At 37.7% G+C, this 13,592-nt stretch overlaps 1 protein-coding gene across 1 annotated transcript; it reads right to left on the reverse strand.

The window, feature by feature from the left end:
* Nucleotides 1–12,274: 12,274 nt before the first annotated feature.
* LOC133881724 (glycine-rich RNA-binding protein-like) lies at nt 12,275–13,366 on the reverse strand. Its single transcript, XM_062320737.1, has 2 exons — nt 13,170–13,366; nt 12,275–12,908 (listed from the first exon to the last, which is right to left on the reverse strand). Exons 1-2 carry the CDS (start codon nt 13,281–13,283, stop codon nt 12,495–12,497), a joined length of 528 nt encoding a protein of 175 aa, XP_062176721.1. The 5' UTR covers nt 13,284–13,366; the 3' UTR covers nt 12,275–12,494.
* Nucleotides 13,367–13,592: the final 226 nt, after the last annotated feature.

Here is a 13,592-nt window from a genome sequence, read left to right on the forward strand (position 1 = left end):
AGGTGGCAATGCCTTCTCTTTATAAGCATGAGTGGCGGGGGTGAGGTGGGGTACTGCCAGTTGGCGTAGAAATATTGGCATATTGCAAAATTCTAGTCGAATTTTTATGATTTGTCTCCTTAGATACCACAAAATGAAGAAGGACAAAGAAGACCAACAATGTGGGAGAATCAGTATCTCAAGAATTTTTTTTTTTTTTTTTAGTAACTAATTGGCCCCAAGGGGAGGGGGAAGGGGAGATTCGAATATCTAAAGAAGTTAAATAAAAATAAAATTGATCAAGTCCTTTTCTTTCTCCTTATTTAAGTTATAAGCATGTGGATTATATACATGAAAACACATTAGATGTTCTGAAAATAGTAGAACCTATATAAACTCCAGAAAAGCCCGTTCATGTTTTGCAAGTAAACTAGGCTTAGCAAGATCCACGTGGGTTGGTTTGTGGGACTGTAGAACTGTAGAAGTCACCTAACTTCTGGACAATTAGGTAAATTTTTTGGGTTGGAGTCTCAGAAGATAACCCTCTTTTCTATTCTACTGTATACTTGCAGTTGCAGGGTCATAGGTAGGCCCAAGCTCAAACCCCAATCAATCCAATGACCGTACCAAGACTATCACGTGTGCACCAAAATCCTTTTTTTCCTGTTCGAGGGAGATCTGCTGCAAATAAAGCTTTCTGGGTTCTCTTCATTACTGAATAACATTCCAAGCACTCTCTAGCTGGCCAGATGAGTCCGTACAATGGTTACATCGTTTTATTTTTTCACCGAGGACAGGTCAACCTATGTTGAGACCTTTCCTGAATGTTAGTTTTTCTTAGTGAGGGGTGTCTTAGCAGGCACACTTAGGTCTCTATGATTGGCGTTTGGCTTCTTAACAAGGAGATTATGTTCCATCCATTGCTCTAGAACGATAAGACTCTACTACCAACAAACGTACTTAATTTGGATTTCTTTCGTGTCGGACAATGAAAGTTCCCTAATTTAATATCATGAAAGTTCAATGAATGATTGAGGGCCCTGTTACTCCTCACTGTAAGTCAAATTAATGAAAAACGAGGTTCATTTAGTGGTTGATTGACTTGGTCTAAACTCTAAGCATAACATGTAATTATGGATGCGCAGCTAACATTGATTCATTGCATGTCATTTCAGTCACAAAGGCATCACTATCAAATGGACAGAAACCATGTTTTTCATGATTGATATATGCATTATTTTAAGTTAATGTGAGAATCTTTCAAGGTTGGTCAGTAATCAAATTATTTTTGTAGAAAGCTGGCTATAGGCCTTTTTTTTTTTTTTTTGGATGAATACATAAAGTTTTATTCCATTGGAGATTAGATCTTATGCCATCATGATATTAGCATAGTTAATCACCTGGCTATAGGCCTTGCAGATGAAGAAAAAACACGTGATAAACAGGTAGTATGGGTTGGGGAATTAACCTAACAAATGTGATAAAATAGGTAACATGTGTTGGGGAGTTAAAGTTGATAGAATATGTTTAGACAGCACCTTAACTGAAAAGCTTAAACTTGTACATTTAGGCCAAAAATGTTGTACCAATCGCTCTTGTGACTGTTACTTGATGTGAGATTTAAACACTTGAAAGTGTGATACTCTTAACAGTATGTATGTCGAAGTCAAGAACAAATTATTTTTTGATGCTAAAGTTGGTTCAGTTCCTTCTTGTTCAGACAGTTGGAAAGCAAATAACAAGTAATACAAAATACTGTACTGCTATATGTAACAAGGAGTGAGGCATTATCTCATCTGTTTGCGTTGTTTTTTAGCTGGTACCTCAGGATGGTGTGCTGGAGTCCTCAACAGAATTTTGCGCACTTGGTCTTAAATTTTAACTCTTTATGGTTTACAAATAATTGTTCTTATGACTATATACTGTCATTCCTCAAGTGAGAGGGAAAGTGACCTGAAGTTTTACCTCTCTTGGATGGACACACGCTTTGTGCTTGGCTGGCCCATATATCTGTTTCACCCTCGATGATGATGATGAAGATCCACGATCATATCCTAGCTGATATCAGGTTAGACATGGGGAACTGAAATGCAATAATTGGGGGGAATCTTTTCATGCTCTGAATGCGAAGAATTCCTAGTGGCCTAGTACTGTTTTGAACTCTTCTCACTTCCATTTTGTTTTCTGTAGAAACATAGATGAGATAAACAATTGCTGGCCAGATTACACAAGAAGATTAAGTTTTTCATGTCTCTCTGTCGTCCCTAATTTCCATCATTTCCTACTAACGGTGCCTAACACAAACTTGGAAAATTCTCTTTTACAGGGCATTAGGTTTTGTCTGCATAAAGATACTTAGCCAGGACTTTCTTGTTATATAGATAATTAGCTGCATGCTAGAAACTAGAAAGTTAAATTTCCGAGATTACGGGAGCAACCTTTTTTGTATTTGATGCATGCAGATTGCAGACAAGCCCTTTCCCCCATTTTTTTTAAGCAATTTTTCATGCCCAATTAATCTGTGACTCATAAAAGAGTCCTGACTATGTCTTTGTCAAGGTAAGCAATAGTAAACAATGCTTTCTAGTTCAGAATTGTACGTGTGCTTAACGAGCAAGAAAGCTGGTCCATATAATTTTTAGATTTGGTTTCGAGGAGTAGTCCTGGGGTGAGCATATTAATATCCCCTGATATGCTCCATTAGAAAGTATCTCGATGGAGAAAATGACACAAATATCTGTTTGGAATAAAAAGCTAACCTAAGAAAGCATCAATGTAGGAGCCTGGCGGTGTGATACCATGGCTTTAAGCTGCAAGTTGGTGTAGGATAGCCCCAACCTATGGGCCTATATTGGGGAAAGTCTTGCAAGTAGGCTTCAGTTTAGTCTATTCACTACTAGAATCTACAACACAATTCCAGATATTGGGAGGTGAAGAACAGGAAATCTCAGTAGTAAAAATGCATGGTTTATGATTCCTTACGATCTTGATGATGCTGTAGTGATAGAATTTGGTTGAGAAATTAAGAGGTTTAAAAGAAAATGACGCACTAAAACCCCTCTTAACATATAGGAGATATATTGCTGTCCACAGATTTTCATGTCATATTGCCAACTTCCTTGGAACTTTGGGATTTCTTTAGCAAATCTTATGTCTAATCTGACACCAGTTATTCTTGCTTTGACTAAAGAGCAGCAGGTGTGTAAACTTGGAAGCAAAAGCCACCCCCCATTGTCAAGTTGCATGAGTCATGGTCATGGGATTCTGGCCACATGCTAATGGGGCTAGCACTGATCATTAGTTGAAAACTACGTGAGCAATTTTCTAGGAATCTATAAAGAAAATAAGTGATGCTTTGAGATACACCCTCCTACCGATATTTCGAATCCTTATCAACCAAGTCTATCTCCATAGAAAGTAACATCTATGGAATCCTCCTCTTCCTCGGGACTTTTCGTCCACCAGTGGTCCTTCCTTACAAGTGGGAGAAATTGAGTTACCGTGGACTCTTTTTGCCTTATCATTGGCTTGTTGATCACGGTGGTTATCTTGTTCTGGATCCTCATTTGAATTTGCATGATGTGGACTAGATTGAGCTGTTCTGTTAGGCTGAGATGATGTAGGAGAAATATCCTTGACACTTGACAGTCCAATAGTGTAGTGCTTCTACTCATAAATTGTTTAGTTTTAGATGCAACAGGGTATTAAGCACGTTTATCTGTTTTGTTGATCCAGATTAAGCCCTTTTACCTCACTGATCTCACCAGGCAACCTGGAATCTCCAACATAATGGATGGTGAGGGGGAAAAAGGTCCACCACTCAGACTTGGCCGGCCGGTCCTACATTGGCCAAAAAAGCATAAAGGTTGCCTTCTAGGTGGAATCTTTTAACAAAAAGAGGAACTTTGAAAAATTAGAAATTCTAATTAGGAGATTTAGTTGTAGAAAAGGGTGGAAGGAACTTCAAAAATTACTCAACCTTTCGGTTGCATTACGAAAAACTTCTGCTCCTGCCACATCACCGTCACGGCAAATAATAAGACCATTCTGACAACCGTTTGTGAAGTAAAATATTTGTCAACCACTATCAAAAGCCCAGGTGGGACAATCCATACTGATAGTCTGTATTGACAAGATTATTTCCCAACCAGATGATGCTACGTAACCCAGATTGCCATACTCCCTCTCATGTAAATGTAGACTCTTTGTCCTTCATTGGAGTCTCCTTAGAAAAGTTTATCGTCTTCATGATGTCGCAACAGGGAATTGAGGCCAACTCGATAGCATTGGTCCTCGTTTATCGATGAACATAGCTCAACCCAAGGGATAAATGGTCCCTATTGGGCCCAAGGGCAAAATGGGCCTGATAGAGAAATATTTGCCAACCATTACCACACGCTCAGGTGAGACAATCCATACTAACAGTCTATATTGACAAGATTGTTCTCCAACTAGATGATGCCACGTAATCAGATTGCCATACTCCCTCTCATGTAAAGGAAAATTTCTCTATTCTTCATTGGAGTCTCCTTAGAAAAGCTTCTCATCTTCGTGATGTCGCAACGGGGATTTGAGGCCAACTTGACAGCACTGGTCCTCGTTTATCGACGAACATAGCTCAACCCGAGGGATAAATGGTCCCCATTGGGCCCAAGGGCGAAATGGGCCTGATGTGGACCGAGGCCCAGGTGGGCCCTTAGTAAATTGTATCGCCCAAAAAAATAAAAATAAAAAACTCATCCTCACGGGTCCGAGAGGTATTTGTTTGCATGCGCGTTTGGATATATTTCTTTTACGTACTATTCTAAGTGAAACAGGTTGATTGAAACCATAAGAAGGCCGGCCTCATAAGTTGATAATAAGTCTGTGGCCACTATAGGTTGGATAAGATATGATGCACATATGACACGAGCCATGCGAAATCCGGCAATAAGAAATTATCACAGGTAATATTAACTAAATAGGCATTTTCTGGATTTCACCAATGATCAGCATGCATGCCATGCATCCATCTCGGATGCACCAATGATGTTCTTTTATGAGTCTGTTTGAAAGACCATGTTGGAACTATTTCAAAAGTACATGGCTTGGGTTTTAATTAGCTGCAGGAATTAAACTTCATTTCTAAGATCTGAATTCAAATTTTGCATGAATTCACCTTTACTGTGATTCGTGTTAGAAAAGATTCAGTTTGAACAGACCAAGATCTTGTCGGCCATGTATTCTTCTATCCTCACACTGATCTCTAATGTCATTCTCATAGAAGGGCAATGTCAATGCTTTTGTCTTTCCTCTCCTTTGTGATTTGCATGCGATATGGTAGAGCAGTGTTCCTCAAAACTCTCTGTTTATTTTTAATAAACGACCTTGATTGAACCACTTAAAAACTAAAAACAAAAAATAAAAAGGCAGATGAAGTTAAGGCGTGGCGTGACCACCCCTTAAAGTAGTCGGCATTTCCTTGAAGGCGTGGCCACTGGCCAGCCACTCCCTCACCTTCTAATGGGTGGTTGTTACTAATCTAAATATCAAGTCGATTATATGATGGGAATATCTTTTATCCGGGTAGGCTGGAAATTCTTCATTTTACAGTAACCAATTATAAGTGGACAAGTCATTAAAAACCACAAAATACAATAGACATGAAAACATCCAATCTTTTTTCAATAACCCCATTTTCAATCTCTCCCTCTACGACCCACTACAACTCGGTTCCTGCACTCCTGTGCAAGCAGGAAAAAAGAAAAACAAAATCCGGTATTTTGGTATAAAATCTGGTGTTTTTATGTTTAATGTGTAGTGTGTGTTTAAATGATGTGTTAATATCTCATTAGAGGCCGTAAAAGTTGAGTTTTATAGCCTATTTTTATCAAATGAGCTCTCTAATAAGATAATTTAGGGTAGGTTCTTAGAGGAAATTTGGATCTTTCTTCAAATGTGAGTTTGGAAATAAACTTCTCTCATAATTTTATTAACAATAGAATAGTTCTTAAATAGACTACAATAATATAACATTTAAACTGAAATGAACTCAACTTTTAAAATAATGGTAAAATTAACTCTATCCTAATTTTAAAATTACTTTATCCTTATTAATTAAAAGATAAATGCTACTATGTATTCCCCTGTCCTTCTTTCATCATTCTTTGTTGATGTGGTATTGTCAACTTACCATTTGATTTTTTTTTTTTTTTAATTAAGATTAATCTAAAGATGGATTGACAATGTCATGTCAGCAGAAAATGATAAAAGAAGGACTAGAGAATGATGTATAGCACATCTCTAATTGAAATTAAAGAAATGTTATTTTGTATTTCATCTTCCTTCTATTATCTTTCTCCGATGATGTGGCATTAACAATCTACCTTTATATCAATATTAATTTAAGAGAATAAAAAAAAAAATCAATAGTAGATTGATAATGCCATATTAGCGAAGAAAACTATGATAATGACAAGAAAATACAAAATAGCATTTCTCTTCAAATTGTAAACTAACACAAGTTTTAGTCTTGTCTCATCCTAATTTCATTCATAACAGTGGTCAACCACTTAAAAAGGGTGCTTGAGGTTGGTTGACTACCCCAAAAAGTGGCTGGGGTTGTTCGACCGCCTTCTCACCCTCTAAAGGGGTGGTCGGCCACCCAAGTACTCCCTTGGGGTAGTTAACTAACCCCTCCAAAGGGTGTGGGGGTTGTTGGCCACTTCATAGTTTTCTTAAGGGTGATTGACCACTCTCATAGCTAGTTTGGGTGGTTGACCACTCCTTAAGAGCTTTTTTTTATTATTTTTTGGGTGATCGACCACTCTTTAAAGTCTCTTTTCTGTGAGTGATTACCACTTAACTCGCCCTATTAGGGGATAGTCGGCCATCCCCATAAATGGCTTGATGGTGGTAAACCATTCTTGAAGCTTTTTTTTTTCTTTTTTTTTGGGTGGCTGACCACCCTTACTACTTTCTTAAGGGTGGCTGACCACCCCGTGGAGCTAAGGGAGTAGTCATCTCACCCAGACATTCCCTTGTAATGGTTGACCATCTTAAGAGGTGATCTAGCCCCTTAACTTCTTTTGATTTTTGATTTTTTTTAAAAAAAAAATGTTAATTTTTCCATCTCACATCCATTTCTGTTCATTTTTTTTTTCAATTCACCATTGAATATGCACGATCTAATAGTGAATTTGAAGAAGAAATTAATAAGAGATTGAGTAATAGAATCTCTTTTTTTAATGCTTATGTGGTTGAATCCAAGTCGTTTGTTTTGAATGAACAGCTTGAATTAAGGGAATCACGGGAACCTAAATCCCATCTTTATAGTTATCTTAAGTTGACAAAATGCAGTTCTAACTTCTAAATGGTAGAACATGAAGAATAGGAAGAAGAAAAAAAAAATGGCAGAACATGAAATGCTTTAGGTAGCTGATGACCACAGAACCCTAGAGTGTACCAGTTGTAGCTAAGTTTGCCGACCTATGATCAAGTCATGTGTCAATTTCTTGGACTTGTTCGAGGAAACACCTAGGTTCTGTACAGTAACTCGTGTCAGATTTAGATGAGGATTTTGGACAGTAGCTGTGTTAGATTTGGATGAATCTCATACCATGATTCTTCATATGTACGTGTACAATTCATGATCATTCAACACTTTTTAGACTCTTGCAAAATGTCGTGTTTCATGATTCTCTTGGGAGTTCAAATGCTTTTTTGAGAACACAAGCCGGTTCAAGGTATTTTGATGGTCTACCTCATCATTTATTTCGATAATTACCTGATATTGGTATTGAATGTATCCTATGCAATGTATGAGAATGTCTTCTTCTTCTTCTTCTTCGTTTTTTTTTTTTTTTTTTTTTTTAAAAAAAAAAAATTATATACATGCAATACAAAAAGGAAGAGGGGCTACATGAGTGGATCTTTCCCACGTTTAATTCCAAAAGAAGAAAATAGGGAGAATTAGTGGCAATGCTTCCATAAACATAATGGAAAGCGGCCCATTTGTCTATTAGGAGTGTTTTAGAATTGGCACGTCTACTAATTTTTTATGCGTCCAGTTGGAGAAGAGTTGAAGTTTGTGATGGGTTTCCTGGATCACATCAGCTACCATTTGCAATTTTGTTGTGAGAGAATGATTGTTGATTGTCGAGGTTGCTACTAAAGAATCTCTTTCTAAATGGATAGGCTTCGACTTTGCTGAAGCTGCTAAATTTACTGTCAACAAGGCTGCATGTGCTTCTCCAGTATTTACTTCCTGTTGTGGGAGCTTTTTCCGTACAAGCTTCCCCTGTAATGGCCAGGAGAGGGAGGATTCAATCCAGGAGTTTGAAAGTTGTGATTGGTGCATAACACAATTGCTCAACACAAGACACATAAAAATCTATGTGGTGGATCTCACTCTATGTGTCTTGTGTTGCAAAAATATTTTTCCCGAGTCCAAGGATAGCTGATTTCCAAGTAGGTGTTCTTATATATATTTTGAACATATGTCAATTTGAAGGAAAACGTATTGCCAGATAGACAGAGAATAACAATTGCCCAAGACCCGCATATTGGGTCACAAATTTTACGGATTAAGCCATTGAATTCACGATGGGCTTTGCTGGGTAAACAGTCCACGCTTGAACTTAATTTGGCTAACCTTGGGCAGAGCCAAGAGCAGCCCAGCCGTTGCCTCTCGTCCAGCATGGGAGGTCTTAGTCTGGCCCTAAGTAAAACTCCTAGGCCCGGACTCGTCCCATAAAAGATATTTTTCCGTTTCAGAAAGTATCTTTCAAATTCTTATTTTCTTTTTCTAACAATTAGATGCTTCTAAGTCAATTAATAGAAATATAGAATCATAGAGGCCTAGTTAATAGAGCACCCTCACCAATGCTTAACAGTTAAACAAGCCTAGTTGTAGAGGTTGTTGAAGAAATCATGAGAGGTTGGGGGTAATGACAAAGCAAGGGAATAGCTGGCAACAATTGAAAGAGTGTGGCAGCAAGTGAGATTTACTCGTTGACACGTGTAGGTCATGTTTCAATGTGCGGAAGTTAGTTGGAGATGCGGCTGGTGTCGGCACAAGTGGAAGACGATGATGATCTAGATTTGGCAGAGGAAGGTAGATGTAACTTCGAAAATTTTGATCCAAGATCTTTGACAAATTTGGCTGAAGACAAGGTGGAGGAGAGAGATGGTCAAGCCATCTGTGGTGAAAGAGGAGCCGACGGAATAGATGAACTGAGATAAGGCCTCCGAAGAGGCAGGTGAGTCCCCAGCAAGGAGGGTTTTGCTTTTGGGAATCACTCGAAAGAAGAGAGAGTTGAGAAGGAGAATCAATAAGAGACACGAATGTAAGTATTGATGTTACAAATGTTTGCAACAGGCTAATTTAGGATAGGTTCTTAGAGGAAAACTAAATCTCCTTCAAAACTTCTCTCTAAACAGTTTTATTTTTAAGTTTGATTTAAATAGACTTATACTGCTAAACAATTTGAAAACTGGTGAAGTCTTACTGTCTCAAAGATCCTAAATATAAAACAACATATAATTAAAGACTTTATAACTCAAATACTTGAGAGGTAAAGAGACAAATAGACACCAAGTCCTAAGCATAGAGGGTGATAGGAACCCAAACGATAGAGATGGAAATCATTTTCATAATGCACTCCAATTGGGCCAGAGACAAACCACAAGACAAGTTTGATAACAATTCTCCGATGCCTCTCCCTCTCATCTAACGTTGTTTAATACTACTCTTGGCTACTAAATGATAACTATGCTTAATCTGATAAGATAACAATTGTTAAGATAGAGATAACAATAGATAATGATATAACAAAGATAATTGGGTGAGAACACTCGGATGTCTCTCTTTGTAAGAGCACTAGCAGCAGTTACCTTATATTGGTTTCATTTTTATATTTAGGAAAAATTTCATGAAAAACATAAAAAAAAAAAAAAAAAAAAAAAAAAAAAAAAAAAAAACATTCTACAACAGATGTCCTATATTTAGATGAGGGGGTTGGGAATGATTAGTAATTTCCTATGTATACATGTCTACTATTCATTCCCTATGTATTATTTTAATATAAAAAAAGTATATTTAATTGATATAGGGAAGAGAGAAAAATAATAAAATAAGAGCAAAAAAAAAATATTTAATCAATATAGAAAAAGATAAAGAAATCTGTTGTGAAATGTTTTTTTATAAGGAAGTAAAAAATAATTTTGTTCTCTAAATATAAAAAAAATGGTTGAGAATCTATTGTTAATGCTCTAAGTCTTCTATAGGCATCCAAACTCATCCTTCCAGGTGGACGTAACGGGGATTAGGATGATACGGCCTCCTAGTCCTACGTGGAGTGCTATCAGAGGGAATATAACAATTGAGGTCATTGATCACAGTAGTATAAATTTTGAAAAAAATTCTTATTCTTCTTCCTTGCTTCTTCCCAAGAATTTCTTTGTACTTTTGCTTGCCTTGTCCTAGGGAAGTGGTATCAAGGCTTGGGTGTCTAGATTCTTTAAAGTTAGAGAAAAGAAAACTTGAGGAAAGATGCCAGCCATGCGATCAAAACTCTAGTGAGGCCCAAGCTGCCATGCATGCTGCTGCTCAAGAATTCTCTGGGCCTAGAAAAATTGATTTTGGTGGGTGATTCCCTCACTGTAATATACTGTGCTGGAGGCCTAAGTTTTCCTAAATGGTTAGCGGTCCATGTGTCTATGCCTATGTGGTTGCCTCCGAAAGAGAGATATTATATGTTGCCACCTTATTACACAATTATTCGTTTTTTTAATTTTATTTTTATTAAACAAAAAATTACAAAATCATGTAAATGAATTGGAGTCTAATTTTGTGTTTTTTTATTTTTTATTTTTTAAAAAAATAAATGAAAAAAGTCAATAGTTATGTCTTTTGGATAGCAAATATTATTTATCTTCTAAACATTCAACTCTTATTTTACTGGTTAAAAAAAAAAAAAAAAAAACTCATTTTACTGAATTTATGCTGGTGATCAGTATTTTTTAATAAATGCTGGTGATCAGTATTTTTTTTAATAAATACTAATCCAAGAGCTACCACATTAGTCCAATGAAATAAAAGTTAAAGAGTGTTTAGCATTACTCAATTGCCTCCTGCTGTTTCTTATGATCTATAGCATGGATTTTATCCTTCTGCTATGGCTGGATAGGCGGGAAAGACAAATTCTTCACCTTTCATCTCATCCACCAAGAAAAAAAAAAACCGGAGGCAGAGGTCATTGGTTCACAAACCTGGACAAGCTGAGAAAAATTTACATGGATATGGGATTCAATGAAACCCGGTATCATTTAAAAATAAATAAATAAATAAATAAAATGTAGAGTGTTTATATAGGTTTTTGGAGCTAACCAAATCATCCTTTTTAACCAAAACTATTATTCGACCACCCTCAATAATCCGTTCGAGACTGATTCAAAGGTGACAATTGACAAACCATTAAATGAACTGCCTAAATCGTATTAACAATTTTTTTATTTTTATTTTTTTTTAAAAAAAAAAAAAAAAAAAAAAAGCAGCTGATGAAATGGCTAAAACCTCTATTTTCAGCTCACCTTTTGGAATGACCAAAGTTAACAAACCGGATCCTTTTAACCATAAAATTACAGCCGTCTAGAGGCGATTCAGGGCAACTCCAATAGATTCAAGACCTCCTCTTTCTTTTTTTCTTTTTTGACACGATAAATGTTGACACCGAAATAAAATAACTAAAATAAAATATGGATGGTTATTTGTATTGGATCACGATTAATATAAAGACGATCTAGACCATTCAATTTAAACGCTCGATCCAAATAAAATGACTCTATTCCGATTGAAGATACATAGATACTTCTAAAAAACCCTGGACTCATTCAATACCCCACTACTTTCCAAACAAATTGACACACTTTACGACTTCTAAGTCCTGGAAAAACGCGTAGTGGAGATTTCTTTACTTAATTTAAAAAAGAATCAGCCTAAATTTCTACAAAAAGTGGCTAAATAATGTACATTAAATTTATCAAAAAGAAATTCCAAAGTTGGATTAGACCTAATCAATTAATCGCATCATGCCCTCAAATCTTGATTCAAAATTTATTTTAAAATCATAGTTTTTGCTATATATTTTTTTTTGTTTAATTTCACTAAAGTTTGTTTGTGTTGAGGTTGGTGCCGAAAATTAGAAATCTAATCTGGATTAGAGTACCGTGCTTTCATCGCATACATTCACCTCAGCTCCTTGTGCTCATCAGGAATTAACATATGGAAAGAACAATATGAATCAAACATGGGGTATTCGAAAGAACATATATACTTCATTTCAATAAAGTAATTCTTCCATATTTTTGGGGTAACATGACATGGGAACACGGGAACCATCGGTCAAAAAAGAGAGCCAAACTGAAAGCCATAACATAGAACCAGAACCAGAACCAGAACCGAACCAGAACCGGAGTACCAACACTCGAATCAACGGAAACAAATCACGAAAAGCCTAAAGAAAACTCTAAACCCTTTAGCTCCTCCAGCTACCTTCACTACCACCACCACCACCACCCCCCCTAGAATACCTAGAACCACCACCACTGTCACCGTAACCACGTTCACGGCCACCTCCATAGCCGCCGCCGCCGCCACCGTATCCGCCGCCGCCACCACTGCTGCCGTACCCACCGCCACCACGGCTGTACCCACCACCTCCTTCACGGCGACCGCCACCGCCACCTCCGTAACCGCCACTGCTGCGGCTGTAACCGCCACCACCACCTCCTCCACCGTTTCCACGGGACTGAGCCTCGTTTACAGTAATGTTACGGCCGTCGAGATTCTGACCGTTCATACCTTCGATCGCGTCCCTCATCGCCTTCTCGTTGCTGAAGGTGACGAATCCAAAGCCTCTGGACCTACCGGTCTCACGGTCGTTGATAATCTGAGAAACAAAACAATCAGATCTAATCAGATCCACAATGAATACAGTAAAAAAAATTACAGAACCGATCGATCTTCGCCTTTTGGTAACAAAGCGGAAGATGAACGTACCGATTTGTGTGAGAGAGTAATAAAAGAATCAGTTTCATATAGTAACAGAGAGAATCAAGTAACACAAACAGAGCAGATCAGATCAGATCAGATTTTCGCATCGCAAAGCCAAATCGAGTCAGATCCGAGCTCTCTGCGACGACAAACGGACCTTCGATTCAAGGATATCGCCAAAGGGAGAAAAGGCTCGCTCCAGAGCCTGGTCGTCGGTGGCCCAGGCGAGGCCGCCGACAAAGCATCGGTATTCAACATCAGCTGACGCCATTGCTGATAAGAAAACCTAGAACAGGGACAGAAAATGGAATTCGAAAGTAGAGAGGGATCTCTCAGGAAAGTGCGATGAATGAATGAGCCTCAGCCTTGGTTATATAGATCTGAAGGGGTGTAACCAGGGTTAGTTTGCGGTGACCTCATCCAGTCTATTTGCTAACTCGGGTTAACTTCAGAGCGGAACGGGCGGTGATTGTGGTGGTCTGTTTGGTTACAGATACTAGTCTGTCTTTGTGAGTTGTAAATGGGATACTCCAGATAAGGTGTTGCCTATTCTTGCCTTGGTCAAACTCGAGTATATCTC

This window comes from Alnus glutinosa, chromosome 11, assembly GCF_958979055.1.
Source record: "Alnus glutinosa chromosome 11, dhAlnGlut1.1, whole genome shotgun sequence".
In the NCBI taxonomy this organism is placed as follows: domain Eukaryota; kingdom Viridiplantae; phylum Streptophyta; class Magnoliopsida; order Fagales; family Betulaceae; genus Alnus; species Alnus glutinosa.